The 24,118-nt window shown below is 37.9% G+C and overlaps 1 protein-coding gene across 1 annotated transcript in view; it reads left to right on the plus strand.

Moving 5' to 3' along the window:
- LOC124555160 (nitric oxide synthase, salivary gland) overlaps positions 1-24,118 on the plus strand; it is a 693,873-nt gene that overhangs the window by 642,178 nt on the left and 27,577 nt on the right. Inside the window, exons 15-20 of the mRNA XM_047129021.1 lie at positions 10,217-10,391; positions 10,495-10,624; positions 10,758-10,836; positions 13,583-13,764; positions 18,182-18,351; positions 20,376-20,586. Coding sequence (XP_046984977.1) covers positions 10,217-10,391; positions 10,495-10,624; positions 10,758-10,836; positions 13,583-13,764; positions 18,182-18,351; positions 20,376-20,586 — 947 coding nt within the window. The remainder of the gene's footprint in view (positions 1-10,216; positions 10,392-10,494; positions 10,625-10,757; positions 10,837-13,582; positions 13,765-18,181; positions 18,352-20,375; positions 20,587-24,118) is intronic.

Consider the following 24,118-nt stretch of genomic DNA (forward strand, 5'->3'; position numbering starts at 1 on the left):
TATAATTTGCTGACGAGGTCACTTTTCGTATGCTGTGATTGACTCTTCTTCTTCTTCTTCTCCTTCTCCTCCTCCTCCTCCTCCTCCTCATCCTCCTCCTCCCTTCCTGAAATGGATCTGCTTATGCAGGCTGGTGACATAGCCTCTTCCAGTCTTCACATTTCTCGTACATTCCATCGTTCGGCATATTATCTCATTGTAGGCCTCTTCAGTTGACATCATCCTTCACTTGCCGCCCCACCCCCCCCCCCCCATTTTGTTCGTGGTCATCCAATTTATCTTCTTCCAGATTTTGTCCATTCCGGAACTATTCTTCGAAGTCTTTCTTGCCCCATTCTTTTAACGTTACCAAACCATTTAAGCCAATCCCCCCCCCCCCCCCCCCCATAGGTTCTTCTAGAGGACTGATTGGAAGTGTGCTGCATATTGTTTCACTACTTATCCTGGTCCTAATCATCTTACCAAGGATCCCTCGCAGAAAGCGCATTTCTGTCACTTATATTCTGCTCAGATCTTTCTTTGTTCCAGTTCAACATTCTAATGCTTAGGTCAAAACTAGTACATGTCCACCATTATCTTTGCTTTGGTAGATATTTTCTAATTCCTAATTGTGTCCAATACACAATATAAAATTTTGAGCAATTCTGTATCCTCTCTAAAATTCCATCTTTGATGATTCCTTTCTTTGTTAGCCTGCTTCCCAGATATCTGAAGCACCTTCTTAGTGCTTCATCATAGATATCATAGATTTGCAGCTTTGAAAATACTTGCCATAACAGATAACTTATAAAGTCAGATATTATTATCATCATACAAACATCATCCATCATTCTCAGTAGTTTTCTGCATCTCATTTTCACCCACTGTTTTTCAGTGTTTCTCAACACGTAATTCATCACCAAACCTCCTCTTAAGAATATTCTCGCACATCCCGGAGTGAGACAGTTAATGAATGTTAAATGTTACGTGTTTCTCTCAAATGGATCTCCTCAGTGTGCTCCACATAATCTCCAGATAAGACTGCCTCACAAATTCTTGGCATGTGCTTCAAAACTATGCTTGCTTAAACACCAAAGGCAAATGGAAAGTGTGGTACGCAAAATGGTAATCATCATTGTCATGGTCCTTCTGTAAGCTGTTCATGTGTATAGTGCTACAACATGGAAAAATGTATCTGTAGTGCATGCCTTAGTGATTGGTGTTGAGAAGTAAATCAACAACATAGCACTAGCTTTTTACATTATTAAATAACATCAATGCAAGTACATATAAACAAAATAGTATTGGATTGGTGTACAAGTTTGTAGCATTGTTCCATAAGTTTAATAAACACAACAGATACACTTAACAGAGACTTTAGTCATTAATAATATAATCTCCTACACTATTTATAATATCTGTCAATGCTGGGGTAACTTTTCAATTCTGCAGCTGTAGGAATCACGTGGTTTTGAGGTGAACTCATTGAGCCATGTTTGGAGCGCATTTTCATCAGGAAGGGAAGCTCTGTGATGATTGTTGTATAGAGAGCAAAAAGGGTGAAACTCTGAGGGTGCAAGATCTGGTGAATAGTGTGGGTGCAGAATGACTTTCCAACCAAAATCATGTTTAAAGTTTTTTGTCAGTCTAGCAGAACACGGAGAGGCATTATCGTGGAATAGCATCACCTTATGCCATGTTCCTGGTCATTGTTCTTAGAATCCATCTCCAAACAGTCCATTTGTTGACAACAAAGGTCATCAGTGATGTTTACACTGTGGTGAATTAATTCACAGTACACCACACAGTCACCGTTCCACCAGATGCATACCTTATCTTTGTGGATGTGTGCAGGTTTGCATATGAGAAGTTGCTGCTTTGTTTGGTCTTGACCATTCCTTTTTGTGCCTTATGTTAGCAGAAAGAAACCATTTCTTATCCCCATTAATGATACAGGATAAGAATGACTGGTGTTGTTCACAAGCCAGTTGTAGACAAACAAGCAGAAATCCATACACCCAATTTTAGAACCTTCCCCTTTGCATTTGCCAGTTATCACATTATGGATTAATGCGTTAAACAATCCTCATCAAATCCTGAAGCTCTTCCTGAATAGGGCCTATACCACCCCTGCTGAACTAGACTTGTAAGTAATTATAGGAATAACCTTGTGTGTGTGTGTATGTGTGTGTGTGTGTGTGTGTGTGTGTGTGTGTGTGTGGGTGGGTGGGTGGGTGTGTGTGTTCTTAAACTGCAATGCCACATGACTTCCAGCATCATCTTATAAAATTGATCTTTTTTTACAGATGAATAAAACTACTATTACAAAATTGTTGAGGCTTTTGTGGCAACTTATGTATTGGCTGTTCATCAGCATAAGTGGCTGACATTTGTGACAGTACATATCTGCATTGTTCATTAAACCCTTGGAGACTCATTGGTCAAACAGCTGTAAATAGATTTCTGGGAATTGTGCTAATGATATACATTACATAAATTTTCAAGTAATGTCACTTTTTCGACATTTATTATCTCTATAGATGTTAGGATGATGAAATTCAGTTTCACATCACGTTTTATGCAAGTAAGTAGCTCCACCTCTCCACTCGTCAGTATGTCAGTGACAGAACAATCAAGTAGAATACTAACAAATACAGTTGTCACAGAACACAGCAGGTGTGTGCCATTGAAACAGTGCACTCCTACAAGTTATTGAGGAAGTCAAAGAAATTTATAAATATTTAGAGAGTAATAACTGTAATGCTATTTCAAAATACTATTAATCCACCAATATAGTCACCGAAAGAAATTCATAATCATACACTTCACTAAAGTTGACATATTTAGTCACACAGATGCATTGAGTGAACATCACTGGTGGCAGACTTCTTTACAGTGTTGCTAGCCCAGACTTTCATGACTATGTTACGTCACTGTTGCTTGACATAGATGTTGCTCATTTACTAACTCGCCTAGGACTGATTGTTTTGGGGTGGGGGTTGTCTTACAAAGACTGGTGTAAAAAATGTTACTTATGAAACTGCATAATATTTTGAAAAAGGGCTAGATTAGATTTTACTGATTAGATTGAGCTATATGTTATGATTATAATTTTGTTAGTGAAATATGTGGTGGTTTCAGAAAATACAAAAGATCACACAACCATGTTATGCATTCAGATTGTGAATAACCCATTTACAAGTACAGCTGCCATATTTAGATTTACAGTCATTGATGCAAGTTCTTAATTAAAGGTGCCATCTGATTTTGAAAAATAGAACGGTTGAAGTATAAAGGAATCTAGCACGCATAACAGTGTAGATAGCTAAAGTAGTTTTAGGTGTATCTGAACTTTGATTACAGTTGTCTGTTAAGTTAATTAGTTTCAAGGAACCAAAGTATGTTTCTTAAAAATTGAGATGGCAGCCTTTTCAATGAGGGGTGGCTATAAATACATATTAGCTCACACAGAATTTTCAAAGTCTTGCTGTAGTAATAATTTCAATTCTTGATATATCTTAAATAACATGGTTTTTAATGAAACTAGTGGGACTGTAGGACTCAACATATCTATAACAATTGTTTGCATAATACATTGCAATGATTCCAAGTGTGTTTAATTTTTGACAGATTTGTGCTTAGACCATGTATGTATTACCTATAGCTAGTATAAATATTTAAAATTAAGTATTGACAGGAGTGCAGTCATATCAGATGGAGTGGTCCCAACTTCCTATTTTATACATCATCAAAGATTCACCCTCAAATGCTGGTGGTAGATTGGAGTTGAGCCTGCGGCTTGAGATTATATATAGCTATTGTGTCAATGTCTGAGGGATTTTCCCTGATAATTACCTCTGCATTTCTTCCCTTACTACCTAAAATGATTGTTTGCTTCAGCATGGGTGTCCAGGATCCATCCACCTCCTCCTTGTTCGAATTATTGCCATGTTTGTGGATTTTTGTGTTCTCTGAACAGGCAGCTGTGGTAGCTCTTGTCCACAGCAAGACCTGCTGTGTCAGTGACTTTTATTACATGTTCTGCCTCGCACAGCACTTGCTCTATCATGGCTGATAGAGCAACCTGCAATACCGTTTACGTTCAGTGATCATAGTGTTGATGGATTGCCCTGCCATTCCAGCATAGACCTTCCCACATGAACATGGTGTGTGGTATATTACTAACATTGTGGTGAAACCCTATTGTCCTTTGCCAACCTAAGACAATATGTGCTCTTCTTGATCTGCTTGAAAATAGTCTTTATTCTGGGGTTACGCAATATATGGTTGATTCTGTCCATTACCCTGGGGAAGTATGGCAGAAGTATCGAAACTGCAGTTGTGACACTGTATCACTTGGCTGAGTGTTAGGTTTTATGATACTTACTATGCAATTGTTGTTGAGGTGATGACTTGACAGTTTGTGCACATATTGGTCAGTGTGTATCAGTTCTCACCCTCCCTTATCACCAGCACATCTAAAAAGGATAGCTGTTGATCCTTTTCTACCTAGACAGTATATTTTATGTTGCCACGGACACTGTTCAGATGTCTTATGATATTGACAAGCTGTTCCTCGCATGACATTGATGTATGGGCATCAGACCTTAGGTTTACAAAATGCCCACAGTGCGTCATTTTTATGGTAAATGACACATCACAAGAAGAACTTTCAAGTATGGGCTTTCTGTCATACACCCCCAGAGTGACAGATAGAATCAGTTATACGTTGTGCAAACATAGTGTAAAGGCTGTTTACAAACTGACCAAGAAGATCAAAGAGTGTCTCAGATTGGCAAACGGCCAAAGAGACCCACTCACAATGTTGGTAATATACTGCATACTATGAACATGTGGAAGAGCCTAATTCAAATGACTGGGTGATCCATCATGAATTGGTTGTGACAGATCATGTGCTGTATGAGGAGGACCACATAATAAAATTTGTTGACATGTAGGATCTCGCTGTGGAGAAGAGCTGTGACATCCAAGGGCATAGAATTTGGCAAACATGATAATAGTTTCAACAAGAAGGATGAAAGCCTCAAATTAAACAGATCCTGGATTCCCATGCTACAGCTTGTTGCAGGTAGCAAGGGAAAAAGCACAGTGGTAATGACCAGGGAAAAAGCCTTAGACATTTATGTGACAGGTACTATAATCTGTGGCTGTGACCTCAACTCCAGTACACCACCAGCCGTGGATGATGAACCTTAGGCAATGCCAGCCACTTTTGTTGCTGAGACATCAGGGAGATGGTTAAGCAGATGTCAGATAAACATTCAAGGACAGAAACCAACAGGCAGTAAGTCAAAATTACACTGCCAGAAAAAAATTAGTACACCTGGAAAGACATTGTCAATTTTGATCCAATGATGGCATGTGCCACCTGGGTGATAGTAGATGTACTGATAATGGTTTCAATGTCATCAGCCAAAAGATAGCCTAGTGGCATAGATACCAGAGCATCATCTGTATCTACCCTTTAATAGGGAATGTTCACAGCCAGGAGGCTTCTTGTGATGTGTCACTTACCATAAAAATGATGCACCGTGGGCATTTTGTAAACCTAAGGTCTGATGCCCATATAACAATGTCAAGTGAGGAACAGCTTGTGCGAAGCAAGCAGGCAACCATGCCACAAAGACACACTTGTGCTTCCTACAACCAAGTGAGCGAGTTTGAAAGGGGTCAAATTGTGGCCCTCCAAGTGATGGGATGGTCCTTTTGGAGAATTGCCACACATGTTGGATGAGCTGTATCAGGTGTGCAATGATGCTGGTATCAGTGGTCATGTCAACATTCTCACACCCATAGACAAGGTTGTTGACATACACAGCACAGACCCCCACCAGGATTGTCATATTGTAAGGGCAGCAGTGGCAGATCGTAGAGCTATCACAGCACATATAATAGGGCTTGTGAGTCCAGACGTGTCAACATGAACTATTGTGAACTGGTTATTATCAGTGGGGCTACAGCCAAGCACACCTGTAGCCCATCTTCCACTTGTGCCACAGCATTGACATACACTACTTAACTGGTGCCATCGCAGGATCAATTGGAAGACAGAATGGTGCGTCATGGTCTTGTCTCCACTGATGAAAGCAGATTATGTCTGCACGCAAACAATGGTCATTTGCACGTGCAGTGTAGGCCTGTAGAGTGCTGTCTCATATAGTTCATCCATGCAAGACACACTGGCCCCACCCCAGGCCTTATATCTGGCATGTGATAAGCCATAACTCTCATTCACATTTGGTGTTTCTTGAGGGGACGTAACCACGATTCGGTGCATGCAGAATGTTGTTAGATCCTTCCTTTTCTGTTCATGCAACAAGAAGGTGATGTGTTTTCCAACAGTATAGTGCTCGCCCACGCACTGCCCATGAAACTCCACGTGCTTTGCAAGATGTGCAGCAATTTCCCTGGCCAGTACAATCTCCGGAGTTATTTCCAAACGAGCACAGGGGGGATGTGATGGGAAGAGAAGTAACTCATGCGACCCGTCAACCAGCAGTTCTTGCAGAACTACGTGAATAAGTCAAGCAGGCATGGGATAACGTGCCCCAGGGTAGTATTCACCCTCTGCATGATCGACTAGATGTCAGAGTCAGCGTTTACATTGCTGCCCATGGAGGCTACACCATGTACTAATATGGGTGTTGCAGCATGGGTTGATACCTAGTACCTCAGAACTGCTTGTCCTATTCAAATGGTTCAAATGGCTCTGACCACTATGGGACTTAACATCTATGGTTATCAGTCCCCTAGAACTTAGAACTACTTAAACCTAACTAACCTAAGGACAGCACACAACACCCAGTCATCATGAGGCAGAGAAAGCTTGTGCTATTGATCTGTAAATGTAATCATTTCATGTACTCCATATTCACTGTCGCAAGAATAAATCTTGAGTGAATTGGAGCCCTCTAAAAGGGTGTACTATTTTTTTTATTTACTACTACTACCACTACTACTACTACTACTACTACCACTGCCACCACCATTATTGCTATTACTACTACTAATGATTCATTGGAAAATTGAATTATAGTTAATATCTCATTAACAAAGCACTGTAAGTTCCTTGTTACTGCTCTGTGGTCTTGATGCACACAGATGTGCCCATGTCTTTCTTGTAAATAAGTGTGTCTGTTAGACATCCTGGTGTTGTCCCTCTTTGAACACATTCTCTTTGTGACATTTCATTACTTAACCCTAGACCTTTGAATATGAAGTCTGGCACTGAACCACCAAGCCACACCAAAAATACATAACGCTCAGGAAAATCAATGATAATATCAAAAGTAACAGCAAATAAGTGTGATGCCATGATGCTGATGTAAACAGGCAACAGAGGAGGAAAATGCTACCACTTACTGAAGTGAAACAAGTGTGTTGCTGAAGGAATGCATTTTAGTAACTTCAGTAAACAGTAACTGACAAATAAAGATTTTTCTGGCGTCGTTTATAAAAAAGTTTAGTTACAAATTTTTGTTAATAAACAAGCATAATTACACCCACCCCATCATTTCACAATTTTATTATAAGCTACGGCATGAGAAATATAATATCAGTTATCATCAGTGAAAGTGTGTATCTAATGTGTATACGAACTGTGATTCTCTCATTGTAGGAACACTCTAAAACCTCACACCACATTTACACACATTTTGTAACATGTGGGGAACTGAACTCTTACAGCTACTTTGCATACCTCAGGTAAAGTCACATTTTCATCAAAATACACAAAATAAATGGAATTGGTCACTGACCTCATTGTGTGTGTCACACTCTTGTTCCTTCATGAATTTGTTAATTGAAAACAGCAGTTAGTTAATTCATAACAAATTTTGTTTTAATGTATAATAGCTGTTTATCTTCAAAAGAAATTAAAAGGGAGAATTTACTTCACAAGCCTTTTTTAAGATCTTATCTCAAGTCATATGATAGTATAACAACCTTGCTTACATGACTCTTTGCATAAGCATATTGATCATTATAGTAGTGCAATCAAGAGGAGATAGTTTTTTAAGCATTTGTCTCAAAGGGTCATTGATAACACAAGAAACCTCGCTTACTTATAATTATTTGCACAGTTCAGAAAATCTGCTGTTAGTGGGAAGGATCCACTTCCGACAGTCTTTCAGTTGTCCCGATCAGTGACTCAGCATCTCCACTATATAGTGAGCAGCAACTATCATTTTCATAATATTGATAAATAATTTAATCTTTGGTTTTATACTTGTATAAAATATTACGTTAAAGATCATAGAAATTGCAAAGCTGACAGTCATAACCATAAAAAATAACATAATAATCACAAAGAACACCAATGTAGCAACATTGAGACTACAGGTTAGTTAAATGTTTGTAGATTTTTCTGATTAATGTGATTTTTGTTAAACTGTGAGTGGAAAAAGAAGCAAATACTCTAATTTATAACGAGAGAGAGAGAGAGAGAGAGAGAGAGCAGGGCAAGGTATCTAGAGGTACCAAACTAGTCAGTGAAGTCTTGCAGTTTAAAATGAATTTTTCAGGTTACAATTTTCAGGGAAGCATGTTGATTGAGCTCGTTTTTCATCATACAACTACGTGAGCCATTTTATGGTAAATTTATTCTGACAAACACAAACTCCATTTCAGTTTAAATACAAGAAAAACAATAGCTATCTGGTTAACTATTTTTCTTTGTTCCCTAGGTATATGTTTGGTTTATACAGTCCTGGAAATGGAAAAAAGAACACATTGACACCGGTGTGTCAGACCCACCATACTTGCTCCGGACACTGCGAGAGGGCTGTACAAGCAATGATCACACACACGGCACAGCGGACACACCAGGAACCGCGGTGTTGGCCGTCGAATGGCGCTAGCTGCGCAGCATTTGTGCACTGCCGCAGTCAGTGTCAGCCAGTTTGCCGTGGCATACGGAGCTCCATCACAGTCTTTAACACTGGTAGCATGCCACGACAGCATGGACGTGAACTGTATGTGCAGTTGACGGACTTTGAGCGAGGGCGTATAGTGGGCATGCGGGAGGCCGGGTGGACGTACCGCCGAATTGCTCAACACGTGGGGTGTGAGGTCTCCACAGTACATCGATGTTGTCGCCAGTGGTTGGCGGAAGGTGCACGTGCCTGTCGACCTGGGACCGGACTGCAGAGATGCACGGATGCACGCCAAGACCGTAGGATCCTACGCAGTGCCGTAGGGGACCGCACCGCCACTTCCCAGCAAATTAGGGACACTGTTGCTCCTGGGGTATCGGCGAGGACCATTCGCAACCGTCTCCATGAAGCTGAGCTACGGTCCCGCACACCGTTAGGCCGTCTTCCGCTCACGCCCCAACATCGTGCAGCCCGCCTCCAGTGGTGTCACGACAGGCGTGAATGGAGGGACGAATGGAGACGTGTCGTCTTCAGCGATGAGAGTCGCTTCTGCCTTGGTGCCAATGATGGTCGTACGCGTGTTTGGCGCCGTGCAGGTGAGTGCCACAATCAGGACTGCATACGACCGAGGCACACAGGGCCAACACCCGGCATCATGGTGTGGGGAGCGATCTCCTAGACTGGCCGTACACCACTGGTGATCGTTGAGGGGACACTGAGTAGTGCACGGTCCATCCAAACCGTCATCGAACCCATCGTTCTACCATTCCTAGACCGGCAAGGGAACTTGCTGTTCCAACAGGACAATGCACGTCCGCATGTATCCCGTGCCACCCAACGTGCTCTAGAAGGTGTAAGTCAACTACCCTGGCCAGCAAGATCTCCGGATCTGTCCCCCATTGAGCATGTTTGGGACTGGATGAAGCGTCGTCTCACGCGGTCTGCACGTCCAGCACGAACGCTGGTCCAACTGAGGCGCCAGGTGGAAATGGCATGGCAAGCCGTTCCACAGGACTACATCCAGCATCTCTACGATCGTCTCCATGGGAGAATAGCAGCCTGCATTGCTGCGAAAGGTGGATATACACTGTACTAGTGCCGACATTGTGCATGTTCTGTTGCCTGTGTCTATGTGCCTGTGGTTCTGTCAGTGTAATCATGTGATGTATCTGACCCCAGGAATGTGTCAATAAAGTTTCCCCTTCCTGGGACAATGAATTCACGGTGTTCTTATTTCAATTTCCAGGAGTGTATATGGCCAATTGTATATGTTTCATTATTTTTTCCTGATTTCAAACTATTTGTCTATAAGCAGTTACTAATAATATCTTACTCCTTTATAGGTTTGCTGTGTTTGCCTTAGGCTCAAGTGCATATCCAAATTTCTGCGCATTTGGGAAGTATGTTGATAACTTACTTGGTGAACTTGGAGGAGAACGTCTGCTGAAATTGTCCCACGGAGACGAGCTTTGTGGCCAAGAACAGGCATTCAGAAAATGGGCATCAGATGTATTCGGTGTAAGTAGATACTATTAATTTCTAATTCATTGTACTGCATGTACATCCTTTTAGAAAGTAATTAATTTCTTGTGTACCTGAGACAAATGTATTTATGTCACAGCTTGCCTGTGAGACATTCTGTCTTGATGATGATGAAACATTCCTGGAAGCCACACAAGCTTTGAGGGCACCAACTTTATCATCTGCTACAGTGAGATTTGTTGAATCAAAACAAGCAGATTTAGCAAAAGGTCAGGAATGAAATGTGAATGTTAATGTTAACTATTTGCTTTTAAATATGATCACTGATAAAGTAAGAATAGAGAAGGAAACAAAACACAAACCCACAAAATGATAGTTTTGCATTGTTCTTTTTTATTACAGCACTCTCAAAATGTCACAACAAGAAAGTATCTGGATGTACTCTTGTAAGGAAAATTAATCTTCATGGAAACGATGCCAGGTAAGATCACATGAGAAACAGACATAAAGCTCATTTATATTTATTGCCTTCGTGGCCATGCGAACCATCACATGTGCAGAAAAAGAAACTGAACAGACTGCAATACATGCCCATTGTCGCCAAATATTAGGATTTAGATAAATATAAAAAAATAGCATTATATGTTAAGCTTTGCATGGAAGAGGGCAATTTCATGTGTAATTAAAGACTTAAAATTAGTAGTTGTCTTCAGGTTACAAGTGAGGAAATGCCACTGATGTTAATATCAGGAGAGAATATTCCACAAAGTAAGTTGTGAAACAAAAGTGTTCTGCTGCTTTTTAATAGTATATTTAATATTCTGTTGTTAACGAATAACAGACATTAATTATTCTTTTAATTTTATTTGGACAGTAAAATGTTGAAAATTTCTTTATAATCTGATGACATTTCTTTACTTTCCTTTCTCTTCTATCACACAAGAAGAAAGGCCCTTAATTTCTAAATCCTCTGTAAGCTATTGTTATTGACACAAACAAAATTCCACAATTTGTTGAATACCGGTATGTGCTATGGAACTTTCGTCTGTTACTACCCTATTTTAAATGCCTAGCTCGCAAACCCTGTATATGAAGCTATCAGAATTGTAATTAATATTTATCAACAACTAGTTGATCACCCATAGTTGTACCATTTCTTGTTTATCTCAATCTTTTATTAGATAGGAAAAGAAACGAAATCTTTCAATAGCCTAAAAAACAAACTTAATTTATTTATGTTATAAAAAGTATAAATGCAGTAGGCAAATTATAAAGCAAAATCTTTTACAAATTCATTGCAGCATTAATTAAAAACACAACCTGATTATATACAGTGTTGGTAATTTCCCCTCCAGGTACAGAACGAACAAATTCTTGGGCAAATCCAGTCTTGAGCAAGCAATATAAACTATTTGATTATTTTTCCTTGTCACCTTATTCCAACCTCCTGCTTGAAATTTCCCAGGTGTTTCAGAGTTATACTTACAATTGGTTCACATCCCTCAGCTTGCTCCCAACCCATCCACAGGAATGTTAGGTAGGCACTAAATCCACTACAGTTTTTTCCCAGATAGCAAGTCATATGTGCTTTAAGTTCACTTGAAATTGTTGCAAGTCCCATACTTACGCTTTACACGTCACCTTCCCTACCGCCATTTACACCTGTAGGATTTAAATGTCATCAAGACTGTCACTGTGTTGCCTTGAAGACTAAGGTGATGGATCATTTTGCAAACTTTCACCTATTGTCTCATCCCTTACACTGATTTTGTACAAGTATATGTTGCTACAAATAGAAATTAGTTCTTGGAGATTGGTGGATTGTACAACCATAACACTAAATACAAACGTAATTTTCATGTCAGTTTTCCTCCTTAGTTATAGTTAGACTGAGAACGTTTAGTCTAGTGCTAAACAAGAAATACAGAAGCCCTATAAAAACAGAATATATTAAAAATCTTACTTTATTAGCCACTTCTTCAACAAATCACCTGACCATCTCATTTCATAGATTCAAGATTGCAGCTGTCAGCATGACAAACAGCAATACTAAGGTTAACTGCCATCCATTCATGCTGTACTTTCCTCATACTTATCTTTTGTTAAGTGTAACATATGCCACCATTTAACTAAAAATTTTTACTTCAGTAGTAGCACAAAATGAACAGTCAACAACTCCACAACAGATTTTTTTTTTTAAATGTCATGCTATGCTTCCTTGCCTAAATGTTATTTCATTTAATCTGGGTGTAATTGTTCATTTAATCTGGGTGTAATTTATGGCTTTGAAGTAAAGTATTTAAAGTGAACTGTTCTTTTCTTCTAGAAATAAGTCATTAACTAGTAAAAATTTTCTGATGTGTTGTTATGTCTCATCATCATATGTATCAGTTGCACAGTACATTACAGCCTCTTATGATTATGTCGTCCGTGAATGGAGTCAAAACATTTGGATTTTGAGAAGGTTAAATCATTGGACCGTGACATAATAACCCAGAACAGTTTCATAAATTTGACAAAAGTTTGTATTTTACAAATCAGTCATGTAAATGGTCTGCATATAGCCATTTATTCACTGGAAAAGTGCATTGCAAACTAGGTGACACAATCCTCATTATAGCAAAGTGATACCAGGATTAACATGACATACATATAGCTAGTTAATAAGTTCTGCAAGATCAGTTTCATAATTTAAATTCTGAGTATTTACAAATTATGTGACATTTTTATGGAAACCAGGCACCTGAGTATAATTCCACCTGTATTTCAGCATATCCAACTATATTGTGTCATCTGCTAGTTTTCATAGGCAACTCAAATCTCCCATATGAAATCTTTTATTATCTCATACATGGCTACTTTAATAAACACCAATGACATTATGACATAATATTGTTAATAAATTCTAGTGCTGTATGTACTTGATCTAGGAGAGAATTTATGGCTGAATTATTTGCCATAATTTATGTAATTAATTTGTGTTTATGTCATTTATGGGAAAATTAATGGGAAGAATTACTCTCATTATTCTAGTGGAATCATTGCTGAATCTTTCACCAAACGCAAATCAGTGTGGCAAATTAGTGGCTGTTTCATCTCTGTAATTTTAGTAGACACGGTGTAATGTAAAAAGTATGTCATAGCTGTGTATTAGACTAAAGCTAATGGTAAAGTATTTGTGGCATGTTTCATTACAACAACTCAGAAACTTTTATTCTCGATTGCAGCCGTGCAACAATGCTTCTCCAGTTAGGATGTGAGCTAGCTTACCAACCAGGAGATCATGTTGGGGTTTTCCCTTGCAATAGGCGTGAGCTTGTTGATGGTATTTTAGCACGCCTTCAGTCTAGTTTTGACCCCGACCAGCCAATTGAACTACAAATGTTGAAGGAGACACATACTTCAAATGGTAAGATTGTCAGTGAACTTCAGTATCCCACTTGCATGAACCTTTATATATCTAGAATTTTTTCCATCCATTCTTCCCTCAGATATTTATTGTGATACCACATAGTGCTGTGTGTCTGTTAGAAACAAACATACATACAATGTGCAGAAGAAACATTAGAAGAATATTTTTGGTGACATTATTATTATTATTATTATTATTATTATTATTATTATTCATATTTACTTCCCAAAGTAATTTCAATGCATGTTTTCAAACATTAAGAAGTGTATGAAAGTGGCAAGAAATGTCACTGTTTCATGAAGAGGTGTGGAGTCAACTTTGTGCAGATGGCACTTCTAATTTTCTCTAGATTATTCATAGATTCTATTGTTACAGTGCAATTCACTATGGTCTTCATCCTGAATACTGGTTTGATGCAGCTGTCTATACTACTCTATACTGTGCAGGCATCCTCATCTCTGAATAACTACTGCACCCTACATCCTTCTGAATTGAAATACTGTTGCATCTCTTGGTCTCTTTCTTTGATTTTTAGACCCCACACTTCCCTTCAGTACTAAATTGAAGACCCCCTTGACGTATTACAATGAGTCCTATCAACCGATTCCTTCTTCTAGTCAGGTTGTGCCACAAATTTCTTTTCTCCTCAGTTCTATTCAGTAACCAATTTAACCATCTAATCTTCAGCATTTTCCTGAAGCACAACATTTAAAAAAACTTCTATTTCTTATCATCTAAACTGTTTATCATCCATGTTTCACTTCGATACATGGCTACACTACATACAAATACTTCCAGAAAATACTTCCTGACACTTAAAATCTATATTAGATGTTAACAAATTTCCCTTTTTCAGAAACACTCTTCTTGCCATTGCCAGTCTACATTTGATGTCCTACTTCATCCATTGTCAGTTATTGTGCTGCCCAAATAACAAAACTCATCTACTACTTTAAATCTCATTTGCCAATCTAATTCCATCAGTGTGACCTGATTTAATTCAAAAACATTCCAGTATCCTTACTTTGCTTTTGTTGGCGCTCATCTTATATCCTCGTTTGAAGACACAGTCCATTCTGTTCAACTGCTCTTCCATGTCCTTTGCTGTCTCTGAAAGAATTACAATGTCATCAGCAAACCTACTCCAAATTTTTATTTGGTTCCCTTCACAGCTTGCTCAGTGTATGGATTGAATAACTCTTTCTCACTCCCTTCTCAACCTTCCATCCCTTTCAAGCCCCTCAACACTTATAACTGCCACGTGGTTCTTTACAAGTAGTAAATAGCCCTGTCCTTCTTGTATTTTACCTCTTCTACCTTCAGCATTTCAAGCAGAACATTTCACTCAACATTGTCAAAAGCTTGTTGTAAGTCTACAAATGTTATAAATGTAGGTTTGCCTTTTGATAACCTATCTTCTAGGAGAAGTTGTAGGGTCATTATCGTGTCACGTGTTCCTACATTACTCTGGAATCCAAACTGATCTTTTCTGAGGTGGGTCTCTACCATTTTTTCCATTCTTCTGTAAATAAATCATGTTAGTGTTTTGCAGCCATGACTTATTAAATTGATAGTTCAGTAATACACAGCTGTCGGCACCTATTTTCTTTGAAATTGTAATTATTATATTCTTCTTGAAGTCTGAGAGTATTTCATCTGTCTCATACATCTTACACACCAGAGTGAAGAGTTTTGTATTTCAGTGCTCCGTCAAATTCTTCTCGCAGTATAATATCGCCCATCTCATCTCCTTCTGTGTCATCTTCCATTTCTGTAATACTGCCTTCAGTACATCTCTCTTGTATAGACCCTCTGTATACTCCTCCCACCATTCAGATTTCCCTTCTTTGCTTAGGACTTGTTTTCTGTCTTAAGTTTTTGATATTTGCTGTAATAAACTGAATTCCTTTAGCAGATTTTCTTCATACACTGTTAATTATCCCAGTCATCTCATGCCTTGCAATTACACCCACCTTATACTTTAATTTTTCACAAATGAAAAATATATAAGGCGCTTCAGGAGGAATAACAAATATTTTAGGAGGTGGTATTATAGATAAATGTGAATAAAACACTCATATGACGTGTATCCACTTTTTATTGGTTACAGAAATGTGTGTGGTTACAGAGGTAAGTTTTCATTTCAAATGTTAATACTAAAGGTGTTGCAGGTCTCTGTATCAATTGCCATTTTTGTTTTTAGGTTCAGGTTGTGAAATTGTGCTTCATTTTATGTAACTGAATTTCTCAACTGTGGTTGTAATTTTTTGGCCAATTTTACTGTATCATTTAAGCTTGCCACAACACTTTTACAATTGCTTACACCATAATGGTATTTATATACAGCTTTTGTAATGGAAACGCTGCTGCTGCTTGTAGAGAGTACAAAAGACCATGTTGTAACTGCAGAGTCCCAGATTAAAGTATGTTTACTCAGTTTGCACTAAACTGTGTGAGTCTGGTGCAGTGCCCAACAGTCATATTTCATCAGAACATGCAAATGAATAGTGTGTGTATGGAGTGGCACACATTATTCAGTTGGTAGAACACAGTCATTCACAAACACACACACAAAACTTCTGCACATATCGGTGTTCGACGTACGAGTACCATATATGGTGGACATCAAATATGCACACCCTCTGTCCTTATTATGTACGGTGGCCTCAACATCTTTAAGAAAGAGGTGACGGTAGATAATTAAAATTTTTGTTGTTGGCTAATTGCAAATTGCCAAGCGATCCCATCAATACTGTTTACTGATGCCACTTTCACTCTTGACTGTGTCAGCAACACAGATAATTCACATTGATGGTCCAGTGAAAACCCACAAGACTTAATGGAGCCACTTTTTTAAGAATACTTCTCTGTAAATTGGTGGTTTGGTGTGATAGCCTTCAGTATATTGGGCCTGTTTTGTTACCGCATCATCCTACAGAGCCCCATTATGGAAACAAGCTTCCAGCATTATTGTTTGAGGCTTCTTTGGCTACATGTATGGCTATCCTAGTCATCACATCACATGACACATCATTGAAACGTAACATTCACCGTAAGATGGATTGGCAGAAATGATCACATTTCTTGACCACCAAGGTCTGTAGACATTGTCTCATTAGATTGTTGGCATGGTTTAAAGGTGAAGACCACAAAGAGACGTAAACACAAGAGACAAATTGATAACTCAGATTATGAATAATGCTGCTCTCATAAGAGAACCCCTAGATCATCTCAGGATAGCTACATGTGATGTTGTCACGAGAATTTGAGAGTGCATTGAAGTAGGAGGTGCAGTTTATGAAAATCATTTTTGAACTTAATAATTTGTCTTTGCTTAAGACCTCCTGTGGACATTTGGTTGGGTTACATTTTAAACAGCTGCATCTCAGTAACAAATCAAAATGTGATCTCAGTAACTAATAACATTGTACTGTATCTACATTCTTTATTGACAATAATTATATACACAAAAATTATGATGGCTGATAATGGCATGCTGAATCATGACAAAGTTAGAGAAACATTAATACACAATCAATGATCCAAGTACTGAATCCTATCACTGACAACTGAATGCACACTGGCACGGAACTGGTCTGTCTTGATAATGTTTACATACAACAGAGAAGATACAAGTAGACAATGTCCCCCAACATGTTTGTATTTGCCAGCCATGGTGCTGGCTGTGGGCAGTAGTGGTGTACTTATTAGCCCAGCCGCCGCTGATGCCAGATATAAACACTGCACTGGTGGACTGCATGGGCACGCATCCTGAGACATCCTGTGTATACTGTATAAATTTTAAATAGTGTAGAACTTCTGCAAGTAATTATTGTTGGAATCTGATTTACACCTCCACTTTAATAGCCACCAAACCTCCAGATTTACTTTGATGAACAATTCCTCTTTAAATGTGCTAAATGTATTGCCAAGACCTTACACCTACTCCACAAGTATGTCTTCCATGTGACATGTAATATGTAGTCCTTATCCACAGTGGAACATATCCACTTTTCTTTTCCACCATTATGCTTCTATTATGCATCATCAAGCCCTTCCTGATATCCTTCCTACCAATCCACATCTTTCAGCTATTCATTAGACAAATTATACAATATTCAATCTTTAGGTTACTCCTGTCATTGTTTTCCTTACTATGTATATGTAAAAAAGCAGGAGTGGAACCAGCATAATAAATTAAAGATGAACCAGATATGCTACACTCCAAATACAGAACCTGTAGGTAACATTCTGTGGCATAACACATTTTCATTTGATTCTGTTTTCTGTGTGTCCTACTTGATTAAGTGAAATTCATTATTCGAGAAATATGTTCTCCCTCTTGCAGTCTAGGGAGCACCAAACAAAACAAAACAAAACAAAAAATTTTGTGACAACTTTCTCTTTTTTTCAGGTGTTCTCAAAAACTGGGAACCTCATGAACGCCTCCCACCGTGTTCCCTGAGGACACTTTTCACACGATTTTTGGATATCACTACACCACCAACACCAGATTTGTTGCAGCATTTTGCTTCCATAGCCAGTGATCCAGAGGACAAGAGACGTTTGAACCTTCTTGCCACTGTAAGACATTTAAAAAAAAATTAATACAGACACTAATTTGTTACTGCTTAACACCAGCCATTTAGAGAAGAACATCAGGCCTAGGAAGCTGTCAATTTATTCTGTTGTTTAAAGTTTTGCTGTCACATATGTAACTGATGACACGAAGTATAATTATCCTTCCCAAAAAAGTGTGATATGGGTTATTGGGCAATTTCTTCCTCTTGAGATTGTAAAATACCTTGCTCACTTGCAAAACTCAACACGAACATGCATGAAATTATTTCAGTGTGATCATATTGGCTCAGCCATTCACAGCAGTAGCTGTTAAATTCGCTATTGTTTCTTTTGAAATAATTCTAGAAAACATAATGCAGCATGATTCAAGTGACAGGTGGTAAATTATTTTCGTATGCAATGAGTCCACTTTTTGAGTGATAGATAGCTTGAGATAGTTGCAGCCTAACCTATATTTGGGCACGGTCTTTTTAACACAAAGTTGTTGCCTGACTATGCTCTGCCTTGGTCTACAAAGTGTTAATACACTGAAACTGCAGAGTGAGTGTACAAGGCAATTAAGGAGCTCAAAATAATTATAAAAGATGTTGCTATGTGAGGGTAAGAACATAGTCAATCTCTTCTCGTGCCAACATGTATGCAACAAATATTATTTAAATCTATAATGCAGAGCAACTGGCTTACTGCAAATGATGTTCTTATTGTACTGTGTTTGTGTAACTATTAGGACTAATTTTTAATTTATAATTTGTGAGCTACTAAACTTTTTATTTTACCATTTCCCTGTATTATTTTCATTATGCACAAAAGTTCTGGTCAAATCCAAATACTTTAGGAGTAAAGGAGATCACTCACTAAAAAGCTGAAGCATTAATTTGTCAACAGGCACACGCAAAAACACACACACACACACACACACACACACACACACACACACACACACACACACTTGCTTGTGCATGTGCATTGTTTCCAGGCAGCCTTATATTGGGCTGCTGCAGAATTTCACATGACTGGGCTGCATTATCAGTCGCTTCCCTCCCCAAGGCAAGTGTACTGGACATGGGCAGTGTAAACACATATCAGTAAGTCTGTATCTTCCATTTAATTACTAAATAGAATGATGACTGTGCAAAAGTTTAGACCATTGTTTACAGTGAAATAGCAACATTCCATCTGATTTGGTACATTAATTGGTATGTGACTATGACAGAAATCAACAAACAATGACAAGTGAAAAGGAGAATATCAGAGATAAAAACAAAGAGGGAAAAACTGGCTGGAAAAAATATTGATACCAGAAGTGAAAAACCAAAAAAGAAATGAAATGGAGAAGTTTAAATTGAGAATAAAAGGAAGAAAGTACAATAAGCTGTGAAAATATGATAAGCCTTAAGTGGAACTCACACAGTACTCTTCGCTTTTAGCTGCATTTTTATTGATGATAATATTCAGGAAGAAATTTTTAAAAAGTTATAACAGCAGAGATATACAATTTTTATAGAGTTGAAGGTCAGAGTAGGACTTGAATGTATTGTGGCAAACTGAATCTGTATTTTTCTGAAGTTCAGCTTAAAAATTTAATACCGGCATCTAGATGTGTGTGTGTGTGTGTGTGTGTGTGTGTGTGTGTGTGTGTGTGTGTGTGTGGTGTGTGTGTGTGTGTGTGTGTGTGTGTGTGTGTGTGTGTGTGTGTGTGTGTTTTTATTCATTTTTACCTGTCATAGTCTCAATATCACTTTTATATCTGCCATTTGTTTCTTGTACACAGCATGTTAACGTGTATACCTTGGGTCTTGAACCAAGCTATAGCACACAAGCACAATGAGATAGTTAAGTGAAACAGAACTACGACAACATCAGATCCCTGTAAATGTTTTAATTTTTTAGGCCATGTAATTGTATAATTTCACAGATTTTCTGCTTGAGAAGAGAAAAAGAAAAGTTCAAGCCTTGGCGAACCTCATTCTGGAAACTTCCACAGATATATTTATGCTTTATTTGAAAAATGAATTTGTTCATTACAGGAACCAGCAGCTTATGAAGACTGGAGGCATTGGAGGTTTCCTCACCTTTTGGAGGTCTTAGAAGAGTTTCCATCTGTGCGGCCTTCTGCTGCTTTGTTAGTAGCACAGTTGACACCTCTGCAGCCACGGTTCTATAGTATATCGTCGTCACCTAGTGTTTATCAGAAGCAAATACACATCACAGTTGCTGTTGTTGTCTACAGAACCCAAGGTATGTCACATATTTTTGTACCTTGTCATTTACCATTGTTGTGAGTATGATAATATTGTTTTATTTCTAAATTGTATTTCAATTAAGAGAGACATGAGCCACCTCTAGTGTGCTACGTTGGAAATACGAGAAAGAAAAATGTCTGTAGGTATGATATATGTCTTAAGGACACAGAGTACTTTTTGGCTGCATATTATGTGAAAAATAGTGCCATTTTCTTTCAAGCACTATTTCTTATGTATATTCTTTACAGTTTTGTAATTTATCACATCTAATGCATGATACTTTCTAAACAATTTGTAAGTATTTTGAACAATTTAGGATGCATTAATGTTTATAAAAACTAATGTAGGATGCATTGATATTTATATGAACTAATAATAAAAAAGATATTCTAAAGTGTTCTGTCAAACTCACGTACGATGTAATCCAATAATACACATATGAAGGCGACCAAATAATCACCATATATGCATGACATGATGGCTGAGTTACTAGACCTATTTAATTCTGCACATTAAGTATGTTAACTAGAAAAAAATATTTTTTTAATTTTTAAAATATTTCTCATAACTGCAAATTTTATTTCTCTGTAATTTAGTTGCAACTGCTTTTAATTTTGGATCTGCAAGATAGCCATAGACAATGACAAATTACAGAAGAAAATTTGTGCAATACTTTATAAACTTAATAAAGATGATGTGACTTACCGAACGAAAGCACTGGCAGGTCGATAGACACACAAACAAACACAAACACACACACAAAATTCTAGCTTTCGCAACCAACGGTTGCCTCGTCAGTAAAGAGGGAAGGAGAGGGAAAGACAAAAGGATTTGGGTTTTAAGGGAGAGGGTAAGGAGTCATTCCAATCCCGGGAGCGGAAAGACTTACCTTAGGGGGAAAAAAGGACGGGTATACACTCGCACACACACACATATCCATCCACACATATCCATCCACACATATATTTTTCCCACATGGAATTTTTCCCTCTATTATACTTTATAAACTTAAGAATATATACATACTGAGATTTTGAAAACTACAACTTGCGGGAAATTGTGAATGAAGGTTTGAGTCATATTAAAATGTGTCTCAGAATGTTTATGTAGCCTACATCGTGCTGCAGTTTTCATCTTCAAGCTTCCTGTTGGCATTCCAGTTAGCACTTCTTGCATCTTATGTGAATGTACATTAATTATATTTATATCCACATAATTCAATAAAAATAATTATTACATTCCTTTTTGTTCTATGAGGTTACTAGAAAAATAAATACATTTAACACAAATGAATAAATAATTGCTTAAAAAGAATTATATCTGCCTAGCAGTAATATCCTACACTTACATCATCATAATGTGTAAAATACAGAGGGTATTGTGATACAATTGCATAATCAATTATTTAAGCTTCTTCTTTGAAAACATAAGTGGTGAAATGTAAAAAATATGACTGTGTAGATTGCCTGGAATTAACTGAACAACGAAGTATTAGGAGGGGTTTGGCACCCACTACAATCAGCATTATTGTTAACATAAAAATTGGAATTAGCAGAAGGGGAGCCATGTGTGACTTTCATCCCTGGGGAACTGATACACAGGATCCTCTCAACAGTGTGGACTGCTTTGTTTGTAATTTTATTTTGTAATTTTGTAATTTTATTTTAGCATACCTCTTCATGTGTGGCATTGCAAATATTTACTGCACACTAATAAATATATACACCTGCAGAAATCTGTAGCACTTTTACCGCAAACTTTCAGTAGGATGTAAACAGAACACTTCACCAAACCCAAAATAAGAAGCAGCAGAGATGATAATTTACTGGTGCTGGAAATCAGCAGTGTTAGCAACATATATGAGGTAAGCCCATTTGAAAAGAAGACCTCTGCTGTGGCAGCATTGTGTATAATCCCAGTGGTGTGAGTGTTTTTACTAAGAAATGGTGTGGTGGTATTCCCAGTTGGCTTCATAGCAATTTCCTCAATTCTGGAGAGTAGTTTCCACAGTTTGTTGCGTGACAAATTCTTCTCAATCAGAACAAAGAGTGGTTACCCAATTTAATCACATGCATAAGGGAAAGCATACTTCACAAATTTATTGCAAGATGAAAGAGTTGTATGGAAGCAGTTCTCGCATGGTTCACTATATTCTGTTGGCATCACCATTATGAGGTGGGATGTGAGGCCAAGAAAACCCTTGAGCTCCTTAACAAATTTTGATGGGAGCTCTGATATCTTCCCTTAGGACTCACATATTATCAGCCTCTTAAAACAATCTGTGAAAGGTCAGAGGTTCACCTTTGGCAAGGAAGGGCAGGACATGGTGGAAAACTCAATCCATCAGCAACTCCGAAATTTCTACATTGAAGCCAGTCACTCTCTTCCTCCATGCTGGGATCAGTGTAACAATATCAGTGGCAGTTTTGTATAGTTGTACTGTTCCACATGAACTGTAGTTGTAATGTTGTTATTAAAATATCTTTACATAAACCGTAATCTCCTTTTCATTTGGCCACAACCGAAACTGTAAAATTTAGTGCATAGCTGTCATTTCGCATCCCAAACAAAATACAATATATATCAGTGCAATCAGGGAAGACTACTTAATTTAATAATGTTAAGAAAAAATTTAATTTTTTCATCATTCAAAATTACTGTATCCAAAAAATTTGTTTATAGCTGTCCATTATCAGTATAATTAATTATAATTATTTATCAAAGCTGGCGTACTAGTTGCTGCTACTTGCATATTTAAAGAGACTGAACATCTAAGGTTATCAGCCTCCTATTCACCCAGTAGTGTGGAATTAGTGTGCCTAGATGGAAATAGTACCTCTAGAGTAAATTCTATGTGCAAGTTTGGGAAACTTTCCTAAACATTTGCGTAGCATGTATCTGAGGCAGCACATAGGTGCCAGTGTGGAATTCACCTAGTGGGATGTGGGAAACCATTTAAAAACCACATCCAGGTTTGTTAGCACACCAACCCTCACCACTATTTCATCAGGCAAATTCAAACTAGGGCCAGCATACTTTCCCATGTCCCACAAGCAAGTGCTTTAACCTGCACTGTTATCTGTGTGATTGGCTTGCTAGCTTTAACAGATAGTTCATTTGAGAATTAAAACTTTCTGACACAATGCAGTTGTATATGAATTCTGTATTCTGGAGACAATATATTGGTATTAATATTTCTGAGGTAAAAATAGTAAGGCCAAAACGAATTTGAGTCTCAAATTTCATAATAAGGCAAATATATTTTTCTTTTGAGTATGTGATAGAGAACCACAGTACAGATTGTGCACATACAAATGTGAATCTACATTATGGAGCCTGTCAGACCTTACAAACAGCTGAAAAAAATTAAAGTGAATATACTGTATCAAAAGATGACACAATGATTATATCTGCAGTTTTACTGTTACAAAAGAGCGAAGACACTATACAGGCCTATGACTGGCAGCTATACTTTCTAATGTATGTCATGAAACAAAGTAATTATAAAAGAAGATTTAAATTTGTGC

Source organism: Schistocerca americana, chromosome 1, assembly GCF_021461395.2.
Source record: "Schistocerca americana isolate TAMUIC-IGC-003095 chromosome 1, iqSchAmer2.1, whole genome shotgun sequence".
Classification (NCBI taxonomy): domain Eukaryota; kingdom Metazoa; phylum Arthropoda; class Insecta; order Orthoptera; family Acrididae; genus Schistocerca; species Schistocerca americana.